The sequence below is a fragment of the Brachypodium distachyon genome, chromosome 1 (assembly GCF_000005505.3).
Source record: "Brachypodium distachyon strain Bd21 chromosome 1, Brachypodium_distachyon_v3.0, whole genome shotgun sequence".
Lineage (NCBI taxonomy): Eukaryota > Viridiplantae > Streptophyta > Magnoliopsida > Poales > Poaceae > Brachypodium > Brachypodium distachyon.
The window spans coordinates 58,740,104-58,758,556 of NC_016131.3; the positions used below are offsets into that span (position 1 = coordinate 58,740,104).

General features: G+C 47.1%; 4 protein-coding genes across 4 annotated transcripts; 3 read left to right on the top strand and 1 right to left on the bottom strand.

Moving 5' to 3' along the window:
- Nucleotides 1-698: 698 nt before the first annotated feature.
- LOC100824014 (kinesin-like protein KIN-14N) lies at nucleotides 699-5,610 on the top strand. The gene is made up of 16 exons (XM_014897715.2): nucleotides 699-1,037; nucleotides 1,407-1,551; nucleotides 1,645-1,754; nucleotides 1,842-1,961; nucleotides 2,056-2,259; nucleotides 2,362-2,571; nucleotides 2,690-2,764; nucleotides 2,871-3,017; nucleotides 3,088-3,211; nucleotides 3,318-3,427; nucleotides 3,738-3,899; nucleotides 3,992-4,191; nucleotides 4,503-4,584; nucleotides 4,666-4,770; nucleotides 4,859-4,963; nucleotides 5,063-5,610. The coding sequence occupies exons 1-16, from the start codon at nucleotides 795-797 to the stop codon at nucleotides 5,228-5,230; spliced, it is 2,310 nt and encodes a 769-aa protein (XP_014753201.1). The 5' UTR covers nucleotides 699-794; the 3' UTR covers nucleotides 5,231-5,610.
- A 26-nt stretch (nucleotides 5,611-5,636) lies between these two features.
- LOC100824324 (photosynthetic NDH subunit of lumenal location 3, chloroplastic) lies at nucleotides 5,637-6,744 on the bottom strand. Its single transcript, XM_003557651.4, has 2 exons — nucleotides 6,358-6,744; nucleotides 5,637-6,251 (listed from the first exon to the last, which is right to left on the bottom strand). The coding sequence occupies exons 1-2, from the start codon at nucleotides 6,662-6,664 to the stop codon at nucleotides 5,857-5,859; spliced, it is 702 nt and encodes a 233-aa protein (XP_003557699.1). The 5' UTR covers nucleotides 6,665-6,744; the 3' UTR covers nucleotides 5,637-5,856.
- Nucleotides 6,745-6,883: 139 nt separating this feature from the next.
- On the top strand, nucleotides 6,884-8,272 carry LOC100833540 (vegetative cell wall protein gp1-like). The gene has a single exon (XM_014896507.2). It carries the CDS (start codon nucleotides 7,378-7,380, stop codon nucleotides 7,948-7,950), a length of 573 nt encoding a protein of 190 aa, XP_014751993.1. The 5' UTR covers nucleotides 6,884-7,377; the 3' UTR covers nucleotides 7,951-8,272.
- A 3,456-nt stretch (nucleotides 8,273-11,728) lies between these two features.
- Nucleotides 11,729-16,705, top strand: LOC100833848 (protein STRICTOSIDINE SYNTHASE-LIKE 10). Its single transcript, XM_024457777.1, has 2 exons — nucleotides 11,729-11,828; nucleotides 15,768-16,705. Exons 1-2 carry the CDS (start codon nucleotides 11,729-11,731, stop codon nucleotides 16,703-16,705), a joined length of 1,038 nt encoding a protein of 345 aa, XP_024313545.1.
- The last annotated feature ends 1,748 nt before the right edge of the window (nucleotides 16,706-18,453 follow it).

Sequence of the window (18,453 nt, forward strand, 5' to 3'; positions counted from 1 at the left end):
CATGAGCGTAAGAAGAGAAGAAAACCTTGAAAATGATGCAATGGCTCGCGTCACAAAAAAACTCTCCCTCAATTATGTGCATTGCATTGTGTTTTTCTATATGGGATATATGAGAGAGCCTTGTCTAGATCGGCCATGATGATCTCTTGGCGGGAAGAAAGGTGCTAGACGGAATCAAAGCCATCAACCAGATGCAGATACACCATGATTCATGAATCAGATTGTTTTTTGAGCTCGCATACAGTATTTTGAATTTGATATATTTGCCGTGATGGGGCGCTGTGGTGCGGGTCTGCTGAGGCTTGAGAGGTCATTATGAAATCTGATTGTCAGGCGTTCGCTGAGCTTTGGGAGAAAAAAAAAAGTAACGATTGCAATGCAAATTGAGGAGACTGCTACGGATTTTGCCTCCTTTTGTAATAAGCCGTTTGGCAAAATGCTGCTAGGGATTTATAAGTTGTTTAAAAATTGTACAAACTGAACAAGGCCAGACAACAAGAAAGGCTTGTAAAAAAGGAACAGAAGAAGAAGAAGAGGAACCCATGGCCCAGTGAGTGAGTACTCGGGCTGTATGGGCCTCTCTTTCTGTAGGTCCAGTTGAGCGGACGGCCCAACCCAAAGCTAATAAGATAAAGGGCAGGGTCTCTCTCCACCGAAAATTACGAAAGATTTCAAATCTCCCCCGCTTCCTCCGACGCTCCTCTTCTCGCTTCTTCTTCTTCTTCTTCTAATCTTTCCCCTCTTTTCCATTCCCCTTCCACACACGCTCCTCCCCCCAACCCTAGATCCCATCCATGGCCACGCGCGCCCGCGCCGCCCGCCTGGCCACGCCGCGCCTCAAGGAGAACGATGCCCAGCAGGGCAAGCGCCAGCGCACGGCCACGGGCTCGGCCGCGCGCCCGCCGCTCTCCGCCGCCTCGCCCCAGAACGCGCCGCCGCCGCCGCCCGCGGAGCCGGCCTTCGAGTTCGCCGGGAGGGACGACGTCGACGCCCTGCTCAACGAGAAGATGAAGGGCAAGAACAAGATGGACTACAAGGTACTGTGGATTTATACTTCCTCCTCCCCCCCCCCCCCCCCCCCCCCCCGACCAAGAACACATTCATAATAGATTTCTCGCGCTCCGGCCGGAATTGCCTCGATTAGTATCCCCCCGTACCCATTTCCTCTCGATCTGAGCCTTTCGCTTGGCCGGGAACATGGACTGCCTTGTGGATATTTGTCTCACGAGAAGGATTTAGAGCCCTGTCCTACTGTAGTCTGCGCTCGGGAGATGTGTGTTCCACCCCTAATGGTCCTGAAAGGTGATGCATACATACATATAAGCAGACCTGAACGATTCGGCAAACCAGTGTAGTTCTGACAGGGTTCTAATAAACCGCGCTGACTGGGTGATTCCCTTCCGCAGGGGAAGAGCGAGCAGATGACTGAATACATCAAGAAGCTGCGAGCTTGCATCAAATGGCTGCTTGAGAGGGAGGATGCGAACTTGGCTGAAATCGGGAGGCTCAATGGCCAGCTAGAGGCGACGGAGAAGAATCATGCTGAAATTGGTACGGTTTTTTCTTCTTCTTCGTCATCTGAACATCGTGCAAACTTGTACAACTGTTTGATTCTACTGGCTGAATCGGTATGGTGTTCTCCAGTGGCTAGCCTGGAAAGTCAAATAGAAGAATTGACGGCGATACGAGAGGAGCTTCAGAAACAATATGCCTCTCTTGAAGAGAACCTGAAGAAGGTGGAGGCTGAAAAGATGGTGGGTGGCTTGTGCATTTTTGGCTAAGTCCTCTCTCTTTATTATTGATCAAGGAGCAGCCTGTAATCTCAAATTGTTAAAGTGCAGGATTCCCTTCGGTCTTATAAAGATGAAAAGGAGGCTAGGACTGCTGTAGAATCAGCAAGAAATGAGCTTTCGGATGAACTCAACAAGGTTAAGTTGGAGCAAAAACGTCTTAATGATCAGGTATACTGTTGTTCAATACCTTCTCAGGTACTACTTTTTTTTCCATTTACGAATACCGATGTTCATGTTTGGCTTGTGTTTCTATTTCATTTAGATTAAGATGCTTCAAGATACAAATAAGAGGCTTCAAGAATACAACACTAGCTTGCAGCAGTATAATAGCAATCTTCAAGCAGATGCAACAAAGAATGCTGAAACAACAGCAAAGCTGCAAAAGGAGAAGAATACTATGGTTGAAACAATGAACGGTTTGAAGGATCATGCTAACTCAGTAAAATTGCAGCTAGACTTGGCAAAGGTACTATGCTTGATTCATCCTTCGCTATGTTCTTTTCATCTTATTATCTCTCGATACATGCATGGATCACATCGTGATAGTCAACGCTGTTCCCCCTTTCAGTCTTCGCAGAGTGAAGCTTTAAGACAAAAGAATGATCTGTTAAAGGAAGTCAACAGTCTTAGAGCTGAACTTCAGCTAGTAAGAGAGGACCGTGATCATAAATCAGCTGAAATACAATCTCTGTTGAGTGATTTGGGCATGTACAAGGAATTGACAGGAAAGTCATCGACAGAATTAGAGAACATCATGATAAGATGTGGAGTCCTCGAGGTATTATTACGTACCCTGAAGCCTGAATGAATGATGTTAACTATTTTACTGAAGTTTGCCTTTTGGTTTCTTGCGCAAATGCTTGGAATATATGGCTAATCTGTTTTCAATGAGATAGGAGTCTTGTTCAACCCAAAGTGAGAGGATAAGAACACTTGAAATTCAGCTAGCATCGGCTAATGAAAAATTGAAGGTGTGTAATGATCTATTCATCCTTCCACCTAATGTTTTTGTTCAGTGCAGAAAATTAGTACCCAATGCATGCATGTGTAATGATTACTGTTTTTCTTACTGTATAGAGATCTGACATGACAACTATGGAGACAATGGCCGAGTACGAGAATCAAAAGAGAGCATTGGAGGACCTACACTTCAGACTTGCAGAAGCTGAGCAAAAAATTTTGGATGGAGAGAATATGCGCAAAAAGCTGCATAACACAATACTTGTAACTATCATTCTTCTATACCCTCACCATTCCATATAGTTTGTCTGTTTCTAAGACTACTATGGTGCAGGAGCTTAAAGGAAATATCCGTGTCTTCTGTCGAGTACGTCCTTTACTGTCAAATGACTCTGGGGCCGTCTCTTATCCAAAGAGTGGGGAAGACATAGGTCGTGGTGTTGAATTGATGCATAATGGTATAATAACATTAACTGCTTAGTTCTTTGTGTATGCATACTTCAACATTTGCAACTTCTGAAGATTTATTTTATCCTTACTAATATTTTTCCATTTTCTGTCCAGCGCAAGCATATTCATTTTCATTTGATAGAGTATTCGATCATTCAGCATCCCAAGAAGAAGTATTCACGGAAATTTCTCAATTGGTCCAGAGTGCTCTTGATGGCTATAAGGTATTTTGCCGATGCTGCATTTGCTACTATATTTCTAGAGTTTAAAGAGCATGCACCAAACAATTGCAGAGAAGATGGAAAGAAGTGGATGATACTTAAGTATTGTATTACCGGTTGTGCATTTCCACTGGCCGTCCTGGTCAAATATCTGTTTAAATATGCATTGCTGGTTTGATTGTTTTGCTTGTCTGTTTGGAAACTAAACTTGAAGAGGAATCCTGTTTTGTTTTCTGTGAAAAGTGTATCTTTTTGTTCTCTCAAGTGAGAGTGCTATTTACAATATGCAACTAATTGATCCCAAATTATTTAGGTATGTATATTTGCTTATGGACAAACGGGCTCTGGCAAGACGCACACAATGATGGGTAATCCTGAAATACATGAGCAAAAAGGATTGATACCTAGATCACTCGAACAAATTTTTGAAACCAGCCAGTGCCTTGTGTCACAAGGTTGGAAATATAAGATGCAGGTGCGTTCTTATTCGTTTGCCTAGTTGTTTGAAATAACAGCAGAGTGAACTTTCTACATTTATCATCCTAATGTTAGCTTATGAACTTGTAGGCTTCCATGTTGGAAATTTATAATGAAACAATACGTGACTTGCTAGCCACGAATCGCACATCAATTCACGAGGGCGGTGCTTCAAAGTACAATATCAAGCATGATGCTAATGGTAATACCAGTGTGTCCGACCTGACAGTTGTTGATGTACGGAGTATCAACGAAGTTTCTTCTCTGCTCAAGCGGGCTGCCCAAAGCAGGTTGCCTTTCTTAGTTCTTTGCAGATTCAGCTTGTATCCAAACTTCAGTAGCAAACTCATGCACTTACGCATAAATTATCGCTGAATGATTGTTTATATTGTGGACAACTATGAGTTAAACCAGAAGTATTATTTTATTAAATCACACTAAACCTACTCCTGCTTTAGTTTTAATTTTTGTATGTTTGCTACACATTAGAATTTAGAAAACATTCTACCATAATATGCAATTATGTCGCTAATCTTTTCTTTAAATTTATGGGTGGGCTAAAAATAACCAAATTATTCCTCCCTTTGCTTCTTGTTTGCAGGTCAGTTGGAAAAACACAAATGAATGAGGAATCGTCTAGAAGTCACTGTGTGTTCACTCTTCGAATTTTTGGTGCAAATGAGGTATGTTCATCTTCTGCTGATAAATTTCATAATTTCATTGTTGCGTAACCATTTTCATTGCTTGGATTATTTGCTGTTCAGGGAACTGATCAACAAGTGCAAGGAGTTCTCAATCTAATTGATCTTGCGGGCAGTGAACGGCTTAATAAAAGTGGTGCCACCGGGGATAGGCTCAAGGAGACTCAGGTACTAATTCATCTCTTTGCTTATTAAGGTGTACACTGTATTATGCATAACCACTAATCGCTGTTCTGTAAAAACTGCAATAATTTAGGCGATTAACAAGAGTTTGTCCTGCTTGGCCGATGTTATTTTCTCCATTGCCAAGAAGGAGGAGCACATTCCATTCAGAAACTCAAAATTAACGTACCTACTTCAGGTAATTTTGCATTATTAGAGCAACACATGAGCAGTCTTACTACAATTTAGTACCTTGCTGTACCTTAAAAACTCCACTTCTTCTATTCCCTTTATGCAGCCATGCTTGGGTGGAGATTCAAAGACACTAATGTTTGTGAATCTGTCCCCCGAGTCATCTTCTACGGGAGAGTCCATTTGCTCGCTTCGTTTTGCTGCTAGGGTAAACTCCTGCGAGATCGGTGTCCCTCGTCGTCAGACCCAAATGCGCAGCTTGTCACAAGGATGAGTCGGTGCTTTCAATTCATCGCCAAGTCCTGTCTGTGCCCCTGGGCCATCGCTAATGAATGTCTGTGTTGTTTGTGTGTCGATTGAGGGATGCAATCCATCATTTGCATCCCATCCCATGGTTGGGTGTTTAGAAGGTTGTATATTCTGATTTGATTTTTTTCTTGCTGATTGTATTATTGGTCAGGTGTGGCTTGCTGGCCTTTTCATTTCCGTTATCTAATCTGTATCAGCCAGCTTTGATGTTCCACTATGTAGAGAGCTGTACAAGTCCATGTGCTTTGTTGGCGTGTTGTTTATGGCTTGGCTTGTATTACCTCTGTATGATTGCTGGGAAGAAGCATTCAGTTGACCTGCTTTATTTATAGAAATATTGATCAATCTTTAAATTTCTCTACGGATAAGGGTTACAGCAAGATCTCCAAATGTACATTACATCTGTGCAGTAGATCTTTTAACACGAGTTTATGGAGCATCCAGTTCCTTGTTTGGTATCTCTATCTACGTATTGTTCAAGACTATCAAACCTGGTGTTTCTCTGTAGAGAACATTTTTAATAAGATGACCCAATGTATACAGTAGAATTTACAGAGCATTCAGTCCCTTCTTGTCTACTACTACAATACACTATGCCATTCTTGTCATGAGCTCCTGGAGGATGACCTTGGTGTCTGCATAGCGGGAGCCAATGGCATCGTCCTCCTTGGACGTAACAGCTGACTGCAGCCTCTCGAAGCTGTCGAAGAGGCGGTTGGCGAGGTCTATGAGGGGCGGCTTGCTGTCGGCGTCTGCGGCGGTGATGAGCTTGTCGAAGTCGTAGTACATGAAGGTGGACTTGAGGCGGAGGTACTTGTTGACGTAGTTGGAGGCGTCCTTGCCCAGCAGGTCCTCCAGCGCCAGCAGGTCGAAGGCGTTGCTGCGCAGCCTGTAGGCGTGCGCAGCGAAGCTCGGCCCGATGTCCGCCATGTAGATGCCGTTCTTTACGAAGGACCGCGTCCCCGTCTCGTCGTTGTTGATCTCCTCTGCATGATGCCATTAACAGCAGCTCATGTCAGGTCAGCCATGGGAAGGAAGGAAGGATGGAAAGAAAGCTTTGTGTGGTGGTGTGATAGGAGTTGGTATTATTACTGTTGCGGATCTTGGGCACCGGCAAGGGGAACTCGGTGAGCCACCAGCCGTTGTTGGCCGGCTCCGGGTCTTCGTCGGTGTTGTCGGCGGCATGGGCCGGCGAAGTGTGGAGCACGGCTGCGGTGGCTAGGCCGAGGCCGATGCTAAGGCAGGCTGATCGCCGGCTGGACTGCTCTGAGGCTTGGCATGTGATGAGTCTGCTTGGCCTTGGCCGTGGTGAGAGGACTCCGCCGGCGCTGTTGCTGGTGGTGGCCGTGGCGGCGACGGCATGGATGGCGTGGAAGCTTGAGAGGTAAGTGGTGGCCATGGGGGGATGGGAGCGGATACGGTAGCGTGCGCCTGGCAGATGAAACACGACTGGTCTGTGTTTTACAAGAGGATCAGAGACTGAAATCTGTTTTTGGCTTTGGTTGGTACCTGTCCTGAGGAGTGTTATTGGGCAGGGCTGGGCTGGACTGGGCCGGGCAGTGTCTATTGTGCCAAGGTCCAGCTGCTCCACAAGCAAACAGCAGCAGCAAGCTCAGCTGGCACTGCTGAAGTTCTGAAAAGGAAAAAAAAAACAGAGTAAGCAGCAGCAAGGTGGCAGGAGAAGTTTTCCTAGAAAATGGCAGTAGAAATGGATTAGAAAAGCTGAAAGAGAGGAAAGAGGGTGTAGCGAGAGAATGGCAGTAGAAATGGATCCAGGTTTTTCTCCTCATTTACTGTTCTGCTTCTTCCAAAGGAGATGCCTAGGGTACATGATTTCTTGAGAAGAGCACCCTGTACTGCAGCTGCAGGGGTCAACACACTCCACTCCATCACTAATCAGGTCAGACATTCAGGTGCCAGATGCACACTCTCAAGCTGCCACCCATCTGGCAAAATTGTACTGTTCTTGTGCTCGCTCAAACATAAATCCGTGCCTGAGAAACAGTATAAGCTCGCATACATAAATAAGCTCACCTGCTACCACACACAAGCTGCACACTCCACAACAGTGGCAGCCACCGGAGAGGGAGAAGGGAGGAGCGAGCGGCAGCCATGGCGGGGTGCTACGTGGGGAAGGCGACCAAGATCTTCTTCGCCGTCGTGGCCGCGCTCGCCGTCGTCGGCATCGTCGTCGCCTTCGCCGCCGTCGTCCACCGCGCCAACTCCCACTCGAGCTCCGCCTCCGCCTCCGCCTGCGACGCCGCCGGCGGATGCCGGCCGGTCCCGCCAGAGCCCGTCGGCACGCAGCCATCCTTGCCCTCCATCGCCGCCCCCGAGTCGCCATCCCCGCCGCCGCCGATGCAGCCAAATCCCGACCTTCCTGCCCCCGCCACCGCCTTGCCGCAGCCACCGCCAGCTCCAATTTCGTCTCCCTCGCCTCCGGCCGCCATGGTGGTGCCGCCGCCGCCAGCAATTGCGCCACCCTCGCCGACCACTGCGTCTCCCCCACCTCCGGCCGCGCTGGTACCGCCGCCGCCGGCGATTGCGGCATCCCCTCCCCCCGCCGCGCTGGTGCCCCCTCCGCCGGCGGATATTGCGGCATCCCCTCCTCCCGCCGCTCTGGTGGCCCCTCCGCCGGCGCCGCTCTCTCCCCCGCCGGCGGCCCCGAGCCCAACGGCGTCCTGATGCTGCAAGCTGCTGCCGTCGTCGATTCTTGGCTGCTCCATCTTGAGTATGGCTCGATCTCAGACTCAGAAGCAGATTCGCTCAGGGGAATGCACGCAGAGATAGATTTCAGAATTCTAGTGCACGAGATTCAGTTTCAGGGATCAGGACACATAGAATTAGTTTGCAGTTTCGCCTGGCTATGTAAGATTCTTCATCCCCATAGGGATTTCACCGGATCAAGTCTTGTAATGTTGACTCTTGTTTACTCTCTGCTGACAATTTTGTGTTCCTCCATAGAAACCAGTTCTTGGTTCATGACTGAATCTACCAAAAAAAATCACTTTTTGATGGTGCCAAAAGTCCTTTTTTTTTACTGTTGACCACAGTTGAAGTTGGTCACAGAGACAGGGACTGATATGTGACTGGCGTTGGGTATCATGGATCTTAAAATGGTATATTTCTCTGAGAACAAAAATGGTGCATTCACCACACATTTTGCATCCTTAAAATGGTATTTTTATTTCCTGTAGAAATGTCTGCAATGTGCGCTGAACTTCTTAATCACTGCCAGGTTCTTTTTCTGGACAGAGACATGGATTCCCCGCAACTTACTTCCAGCGCTGATAAAATGGTAGCCACTGGCTACCTTAGCACTAAAAACAAATAAGCAGCTAGTGCACACATGTTAGGTTAGGATGGAATCAGTTCTTCGTGTATAAAATACAAATGCACACAACAAGTTCGCGGGCTCTTTTGATTTTGAAAATTTTAGGATGGTACAATTATATGTCACGCACCGCTGCTGTGATTGTACTTTCTGCTGCAGATGAGTTTACCTAAGATGACTATTTCGGGATCTCCAAATCTTGGACGGACACTCCCTCTCCTATAGTCTAATTCCCCTCATTTTCGAAAAGGGGGGCTCTCTGGCCTCTACATCAAAGCGATGCACACAGCCAAAATTCATCCTCATTGATATAACGATTGTTTCGAATGATTGATAAAGAGGGGTTTTAGCTGTAAAAAAAATGGTTGATAGTACGGACCAAAATCATGAATATTTTTAGGTGTGCTAAAGCGCGTACGGTAGTGCAGTATAGCGGTGACGATGGTCCAGTATTTGCTCATCACCTCTTTTATCGGAAGAAAAACTGATCAACTCTTTCTGATGCAAACAATTAAATCCATTGCGAAAGACTAAAATGGTACTGATGTTTGTTATTAAAGTTGAGATAAATTTACTAGCAAGTGAAAATAGCGGACTTTTAGTGTAATGTATCTGTAATGAGTACCCTAGTTTGTTTTACGGTAGCAACTCACGAGCATTAGTTAGTCTCTATTAGATGCTAAGTTTATTGTCGTTGTAACATATTGAAATAGTGCGTGCTTTACATTTCTACACCCACTCGCTTCCTAAAAAAGGAAGTCGCACGGCAAATGACACCAAGGTGATACCAAATGACAAGAGAAATGTCGTACATTTTTTTTTGTTAAGAAAAACAAGAAGAGAGAGAGATAATACGCGTTTAATCTCCACCTGGTTTGTGCTTTTTCTGGAGAAAATGACGATAGATTTAGATAGCGTCGAAGATACCACATTGGCTTACATCCAACTGCTCTACCTACATACTCCACAAGCAAATGGCATCACGTTGGTACCAAATGACACGAGAAATGTTGTAGATTGACTTGTCAAGAGAAAAGAAGATACCATGATGTACGGGCTTATTCCTCATTTATCTTTGTGCTTCTTAGTTCTTACAGAGGAGATCATGATACGTTTAGATGGCAACCAACTACTATACCCATATGAAAGCATATGACACTTATGCTTGGCACACAATAGTGTATTCCCTATAAAAAACTACTGCACCCATATATAGTTCCCTAAACAGGGAACTACTTCGTGCTCCACAATCAAACGGAAGCGAGCTAGTAACAAATGATAGGACAAATGTCAGTGTTGACCCATCAAGAAAAAAGTAGAAAAAAACCCGGTGAATAGAAGTTTTCTCCCCTCATTTACTGATGAGCATCTTCAAGACGATAGGTTTAGATAGCGTCGACGACACCACATCAGCTTACGTCCAACTGCTCTACCCACAGGCTACCTAAAAGGAACTACTACATACTCCACAAGCAAACGGCACATGACCGGTACCAAAACGACAAGAGAAACGTACGTTGCAGATTGATTTGTGAAGAGAATAGAAGAAGAGAAGGAGATGATACATGTCCACTACTGATCGAGACATGACAGTACTTCGTAATAAAAACGGTTGTGTGCATCGATTGATGTAGAGTACCGGAGATCATCTTTCCACCTCCTTTTCGAAAGGAAAAAAAACATGTTTACTCCTTATCTAGTGTGTGCTTCTTCACGAGGAGACGACGATAACTTTAGATGGCGTCCACGGTACCACCTTGGCTTACGCCAAAACGCTTCACGTTTCGCCCGTGTGCTCTCTGAAAAAGGAACCACACCGTGCTCCGCAAGCGAACGGTAGCGTGGTGGCACCAAGTGACACGATGATTGATTTTTCAAGAAAAAACACAACTAAAATGATGAATACAATGCAAGTTTCCTCCTGGCTTAATCTTGTGTGTGTCCAAAATAGGGGAATGATAAATAGACCTCAGACACTTGGTAGAGCTCACACACAGGAGAGCTGCGCCGAGAGCAGCAGCAGCAAGAGCAGCTAGCACAGTCGAGAGAAGAAGAGAAGAGAAGGCATCAGCCTTGAGCCATGCCTAATTGCGATTCGTTCTACGTGTGGGAGGCGACCAGGTTCGTGGTCACCGCGGTGCTCGGGATCGCCATCATCGGCTGCGCCTTCGGCGCCGGCTACATGTACCACCACGCCGCGCCGTGCCACTGCGCCGCCGCCGCCGCCACCACAGGGTGCCCGCCGGTGCCCAGGCCCATCGTCGGCCAGCCGCCATCCATGGCCCCCGCCGCAGCTCCAGCGCCGACGCCCTTTCCTGCCCGGCCGCGGCGACTAGGAGCTGCCGCCATGGTGCTGCTGCCGCCGCCGCCGCCTCCGCCGGCCCCAAAGACGAAGGCATCCTGAATCCTGATGCGTGTGGATTGGATGTGGCCAGTTATAGTGGAGGGATTTCAGCGAGTCAAGTCGGCGTCTTGATCTTGTAATTCCGGTTTCCTGTTTGCTGCTGTCTGTTGAGTGTTGAGTGCTGACAGTGTTGTGTTCCTCCATGGAAATAAGTTAGTTGTTGGTGCGTGCAGATCAATAAAATAAATGGAATCAGCTTTCGTCTTATTTGTGTGCCGATTGAATTCACCAGTACCTTAATTTGGAGTTGGTCACTCCTGAGACAAAATTAAAGGACTGATGTGTGAGTTTGAGTGACGGCTGGCGACTATCTTGGATCTTGGTATAATCTTTGTCATAGCGAAATACTAGCACATCCCGGCCGGCCGAGAGCGATCTGATTGTATCGTTGGATGAACTAATGTAATAATCACCATTTAATTACTGCCCTCGTTTGAATTCTGTAATTCTTGGCTCGGAAAGAATATCGGGCGGGCTCTGCTCCTCGGAATCGGACATTGACTCGGACTAGAACTCGGCTACAGGGAACACGTACACCGACTCGGACTTACGCCATCGGCTGCCCATCCACTATAATTGCACAGCATACCCAAGCCGTTTCTCTCCACCAAACATCAATCGCTGCAGACATCCAGCAGAAAGGAGATCCCCGGCCAAGAGCGATCACACAGAGTACTCGTCGGCCAGCGATACGCGAGACTCCAACCGAATCCAAGCAACACGCCATGGGGTGCAGCATGAGCCGTCTCGCCAAGGCCACCATCTCGCTCGTCATCCTGGCTCTGCTCTTCATGCCCGGCGCCATGGCGGCCGCCGGGGCCAGCTTCGACTGCAACATCCCCAGTTTAGCCACTAGTTAACAGGAGTTGTATTGTGCATAATGAGCATGGCATCGCATCATGCTGAAACCTGAAAATGAGGAGAATCTAAAACCTCGGTTTACGATGCTTGAAATCAACTCCTCACTTGCAATTCAAGATGAGTGTCCTTCAAAGACTCTGGATTTTTATGGAAGCTTTGTTTTCCTATCACAATGCTCTCTGCAAATTTTCAGAATTTTTGAAGCAAGTTTGAGCGTGTTTGAATTCAAAAGGAAGAGTCAGCCCTTACCTTAGTTGGGCCAACCCAGCCCAACTAGGCCCAGCTCAGCCAGCAGCAGCCCAGCTCTTCTTCCCCTTGTCTCTTCCTCCTCTCACAGACATGTGGACCCCACATGTCAGGGTTGTCTTCTTCAAGCAAGCAGCTGCGTGTCGAGCACCTTGCGTGCGTTGCCACGTCGCGCGCCACGTCGCCTTGGTCGACCGGCCTCGCCGAGATCTTCTCTCCCTGGACCGCCTCACTCCCTTGACTCTATCGAGGAGGCCTTTGCCGTTCTTCGTAGTCTGCAGCGAACGAATCGACGACGCCAAGCTCTCCTGGCCGCCGTCTTCTCTCGTCGTTGGCGACGCCATCGCTTTGCCCTACGACCCATTAAGCACGCCAATGCTACGACCTAGTCTAACCGCACCTATAGCCGCAAGCAGTACTGCCGCACGTGTGCTGTGCATCCCAGAACGCGAGCGGCGTCCGCGCCGTCCAGAGCGCGCCCGCGGGCGCGCCGCTTCGCGCCGCCGCAGCCAACGACCTCCCCGAGCCTCACCACCTTGGCCAAAAGCTCCGCCTGGTCGCTTTGAGCCTCCCAGCCAAATTAATCGTCCCCAAGCGCCAAGAATCGCCGCCATCGTCGTCGTCTTCTTCGACTCCGGTGCCGAGCCGCTGCCGCGTAGATCTCCTCCTTTGGTGATCCCCGGGCTTCATCGAGTCCTTCCCCAGCTCCGTGACTGTTTCAATAACCTGCAGGTGCTCCCCTAGACGCTCCCGTGGACCGAGCCGTTCCCGCGTCGTCCGTCCGTTTCGGCCGCCGCCCGTCGCCGACGAGCTCCCCTCTCCGGTCGTCCTCTGCTGTTTCCGAGCGCGCCCTCGCGTTATTGGTGAGCTCCTCTTTGTTTTTCCCCTAGTCCCAGCCTCTCTCATGCCCCGTAGCCGTCTGCCGCCTAGCACCGCCCGCTGCAGCCGCTAGAGCTCGCCGGCGGCGCACTTCCGGCGACGAGCAGCAGGCCGCGCCGTTCCCATGCGATGCAGATTCGTGCGCTCTAGCTCGCCCTAGCCCTAGCCGCGCCCGAGCTTAACTCCGGCGAGGTCGCCGGCGAGCAATGGACAGGAGCCGCCGGAACTCCTCTGTTCCTTGCCCGGGTACCCCACCAGCAAGCCTCTGACCCAAAGAAAATTGATAAAACCCTGACATGAGGGTCCCACTTAAGTTAAAAGAGAACTAAGTTAAATTAATAACCTGCTTGGGTCCCATTAGTCAGTGGAACAAGTCTAACCTTTTCTGGACCCCACCTGTCGTAGACTGAGTCTTGTTACTCAGTCAGTGGCAAAAGTTGGCTAGGAAAAAGAAATACTAATCTGGAATTTCAATACTAATCTGGAATTTCAAAACATGTTAAAGGGAAGTTTAACTTAGAAAATTCACAAGAAATTCATCCGAAATCAGAAAAATGTGGGCTTGCTATGATAATCTATCTGTTGGTAGCATTTGCATTCATGTTAAATAAACATTTAAACGATAGGTTTAAAAACAAGTGTGATTGCCCTTTTTAATATCAAACGGAGTTTAGTAGAAATGCTCTATATCGGGCATTTGGACTCCGATTAACCTGAAACCAATTGCATTAGTCTTCATTTTGATTGTACAATGCCATGCCATGCATTTCATGTCATGAACATGCTGGTGTTTCTGTAGTAGTAGTAATTGCATGTCTCTGCTTCTTTTCCGGTGTTTTCGCTTCTTCGCGATAGGATCCGGAGATGATGTGAGTGTCGAGCAAGAGCTTAACAGTGCCAAGGCCGTGCCGAAGCACTGGACATCAGGCAAGCAGCCCCCTCCTTTGACCATGTTGAATCCCATTACTTTCAAATTACATTTGTTTTTAACTATTATAGATGCATCCGATTCAACTGCTATTTTCCGTCAAATAGAGAGTTAAGCCTATCCTTTGCATAAGCTTGTTATCTGTAACCTAATACCATGTTACCTTCCACATCCCAGCATGACTAGAATTGCTTGTTGTAGTTTAGCAAGCCTTTATTTTATGTGCTATATGCTTAGCCATGCTTAGACTTATCGAGTCTGGATAACCTTTACTAGGATGGGTAACAGGGCAGTCAGAAGGCAGAAGCCCTTAAAACATGATCAGTTAAAGGCTTAGATGAGGGGCCACGTTAGAGAGTGTGGTGGGTTGTCTCATCTTTGCCGTATAAGGACTGGTTTCTAGTTACACTGATCCAAGACGAGCGTACTACCACACATCGGGTTATGGGGCCCGCATCGACCTAGCGTGACTAGACTTTTGGTCCATGAGCTGCATTTAGTTCGAGCTTTCTTGATGAGAGTAAAAGAGAAAGGGAGTGAGTATGGGTGGCCGTGCAAGGCTTCTCCGGGAGAATGGTTCCTTGCCCCGCACACAACTTTTGGGACCATGTCCGAGGGTCTGTCAGACTCGTGATCATGGAACAGCCCATTAGGGTGGCTCATGGATTAGGTCGAAGCATTGCAACAGTCGTGGAAAACCTCCTTCTGCCGACACACCCTTTGAGTGTGCTGCACTCGAGAGCATTTGGCAGACGGTTGGCGTGTGTGGGTAAAGTTGTACACCCCTGCAGGGTTCAATCTATTCGAATAGCCGCGTCCTCGGTTATGGACGACATGGAGATCTATACTTGAATTAGATAACTTGAACAAAGTCTAAAACTGGATAACAACATGGTGTTGCTATGAATGGCTTCCTCGGGGTTTGAACGAGGGGGTGTTCGTGGCATTGTTTGGGTGGTGTCAGTTAAGATAGAGAGTACTCATAGTTCGCTCTCTTGTCCTCTTTCAAAACTACTCAGTAGTCGCTTTCAACTTAGTAGCCTATTGAAAGGGTCAAAACTAGTTTTGTGCTTCAAATAGTCCTCATAAAGCCCTTGTTGATACCTGCTTCATCTATTACTATGTTGATGTAAGTCTTGCGGAGTACTTTTGTACTCATCTATTATATTGATCTGGGTTCAGCAAAGAGCATCCTTTGGATGTTTCCTCCTGGAGATCAACGACGCCTATATCTTGGAAGTCCCAGCAGTGGTCTGGGAAAGGGTGTGGTCGCCATCCGCTTAACCTCAAGCCTTCTTAAGGCCTTTGTTAAGTTTGTACCTGTCAAAGGTACCTCTATCGTTTCCGCTGTGTGAGTTGCAACTTGGTCGTAAGACCCTCGATGTAATAAGTTGTTAACTTTGCTCGATTAAGAGTTGTTTGGTATATTACAGTTTCTGTCGTAGAGTTACTGTTGTGATACCTGTGGTTTGCGACATACGTCGTGCGTGCTGCTTGTATGATTATAACACGTGCGGTGTATGTAGGGTTCGGGGTCTGGTTCATTAGTTAAGTTGTGACATGATGATGTGCAAGCAAGTCCACCTGTCAAGGGGTTGGGAACTATATCACTCCGCACGGTCGTCCTTCGACTGTGATCGCTTTGATTTGATGCTCTGCTTGACTTGTGGAAGAGGGAGCTATATCACCCCACACAGTTTACAACTGTGATCGCTTTGGGTTGACGCTCCGGGCTCTTCAGGACCATATCACCCCGCACAGTTTCCGCGCTGTGATCACTTTGGGTTGAAGTCCTGGCTTGTCATCAATCACTTCTTAATCTTTGTATGTGTCAAATTCCGGGTCCGACATCGACGCCTTCCGCAGCCAGCACTTACCGCTTCCTCGTGGATATCTGCGCGGTCCGGAGAGCGTCGCGTTCGACAGTGCGTGCCATGGCCCCTATAGCGGCGTCTCCGATGGCAGAGTCCTGAAGTGGAACGACGACAAGATTGGCTGGACCACCTACGCTCACGGCCCTGACTACAGCAGCGAGGCGTGCACCGCGTCCAAGCTCCGCCCGGAGACCATCACCGAGAGCCATTGCAGCCGCCCGCTCGGCCTGCAGTTTCATCACAAGTCTGGAAATCTATACATTGCTGACGCTTACAAGGGGCTAATGTGGGTTGGGCCTGCCGGTGGGGAGGCGACGGTGTTGGTCAACCAAGTGGATGGCGCACCTCTCCGCTTCACCAACGGAGTTGACGTCGACCAGATCACGGGCCAAGTGTATTTCACGGATAGTTCCATGAACTACCAGAGGTCTCAGCATGAGATGGTTACCAGGACAGGGGACTCAACGGGCCGTCTCATGAGGTATGACCCAAAGACGAATGACGTTACCACTCTGCAGCCAGGCATCACGTACCCCAACGGTGTCTCAATCTCTCATGATCTCACACACCTGGTGGTTGCTTCTACCAGCCCCTGCAAGCTACTAAGGTACTGGATCAAAGGACCCGACGCTAGCAAGACCGAGCCATTTGCCGACCTCCCAGGTTACCCCGACAACGTGAGGCAAGACAGGAGGGGTGGTTACTGGGTGGCCTTGCACCGTGAGAAGAATGAGCTTCTGTTTGAATTCGGTAGCCATCTCCTCGCCGTCAGGGTCGGACCCAATGGAAAGGTACTCGAAGAGATGAGAGGACCTAAAAGCGTGAGGCCGATGGAGACAAACGAGAGGAGCAACGGCAAATACTACATGGGCTCCGTCAAGTTGCTGTATGTCGGCGTAGTTACACATAAATAGGGAAAGATTGGGAATATCTTGTTTTAATTATTCTTATCTTGTCCATAACTGTGTTTAGGATCCATGTAATGAATAAATTAGCATTTACCTACCTTTCAAATGTTAACATTCAGATATTCTATTTTAATTTGTGTTATCTGGTCTCCTTCCGCAAATGATTCCAAAAGTTTTGTTTATTTACATTTACATGGTTCAAAAGAAGCAGAGCAAAAATACTGTTTTCGGCAATGGTTTCTGAATTTCCGAGAACGCTGAACAAAACAGAGCACAAAGTAGTCGACGAACAGAACGCTGAACAAAACAGAGGACAAAGTAGTCGGCGAACGGAACGCAGGAGATTTCTTGATTTTCTTGTACTCTGAATGTGAGTATACGATATGCTAAACTCATAGAAATGATGTGTTTATCAAGATTCAGAAGAGCCATTTTGTATTGTGTTCCTGTTACCACCTTTTTCTCCGGCAGATGAACTTTCAGAAGCTTGCTAATGCATGTGGTTTCAGCACCTGAAGTCGAAGCAGAGCACAAATTTCTGCCAACAAACGCTGAAGATTATTAATTACTCCAAAAGAAGCAGAGCCAAAAAATAGTTTTCTGCTGTGTGGTTTCTGTAGCTGAACAGATCTCAAAATACTACTACTTCCGATCCTAAATTGTTGTCGAAATATTACATGTATCTAGACGTTTTTTAAAGACAGATACATCTATATTTGGGCAAATTTGAATTAAGAATTTAGAATCAGAGGGTAGTCAACTAACAAAGCACCCATGATTTATTACAGTAAAAGGCTACTGTGAATATGAAAATAAAAGGAAATAAAAATGATGTGAAATTAGTTATGACGTTCAAAAGAACCATTTTATATTTTTTGTTGTTGTTACCATCGTTTTCTTGGGCAGACGAACATCTTGAAAGCAGAGTAGAAATAACTTGGTGCTGCACGTGGTTTCAATACCTGAACAGAGCACAAGTTTGATGAGATTTGTTTTCTTGTAGTCCCTTTTTAGTCTTTTTCCTATACTATACTCTGTTTGTAATTATCTTTGGTTGCATGCATCATTTAGACGAAGAGACGTCAGCACTACTCGTTGTATTGTTGTGTTCTCCGGCACTGATTTCCATCTCCTTTGGTATTGTCTACAGCCCTTCCTTGTGCAAACCAATGGCAAGCTGTCTTTTATATGTATTAAATCAGCGATACTTATTATTGATCGGGTGAGTATAACTTATAAATCTCCGAGCTAGTAGCTAATTAATTGCAATTTATGTAACACCTGGATCATGGAGCTGATACATGGCATTTTTTTTCAGTATGTTCTGAGGATAAATGAGATGTATAACCTAGTCTTTTTTTTTGAGAGGAATGTATAACCTAGACACCTAGTCCAACCGTCAGATCTGGCTAGTTTAGTCAGCCAATAGATAAGGCCCGAAGTAGAGGCCCATTAAAAACAAGTTGTTTTTGTTCGTCTGCACAAAGAGGTTGGCTCGGTTTAGAGGACGAGTGATGGGCTTTATTGGGCCGCCTTCTTCTCTCGTTTTCCATTTTCCGCGGAATACACCGCTGGGGATTCGATTTCCGAATTTAACCTGAAATAATTGCTGCTCTCTTGTGCTACTCGTATTCGGACCGCTACCACAGATTGATCTGAACCTTGGGATTCATAAAAATGGATGGCTCACAACAAACTGTAAAAGTACTAGCGGAAAGGAATCGGATTCAACTGGACTAGCTGCTAGCCAAGGC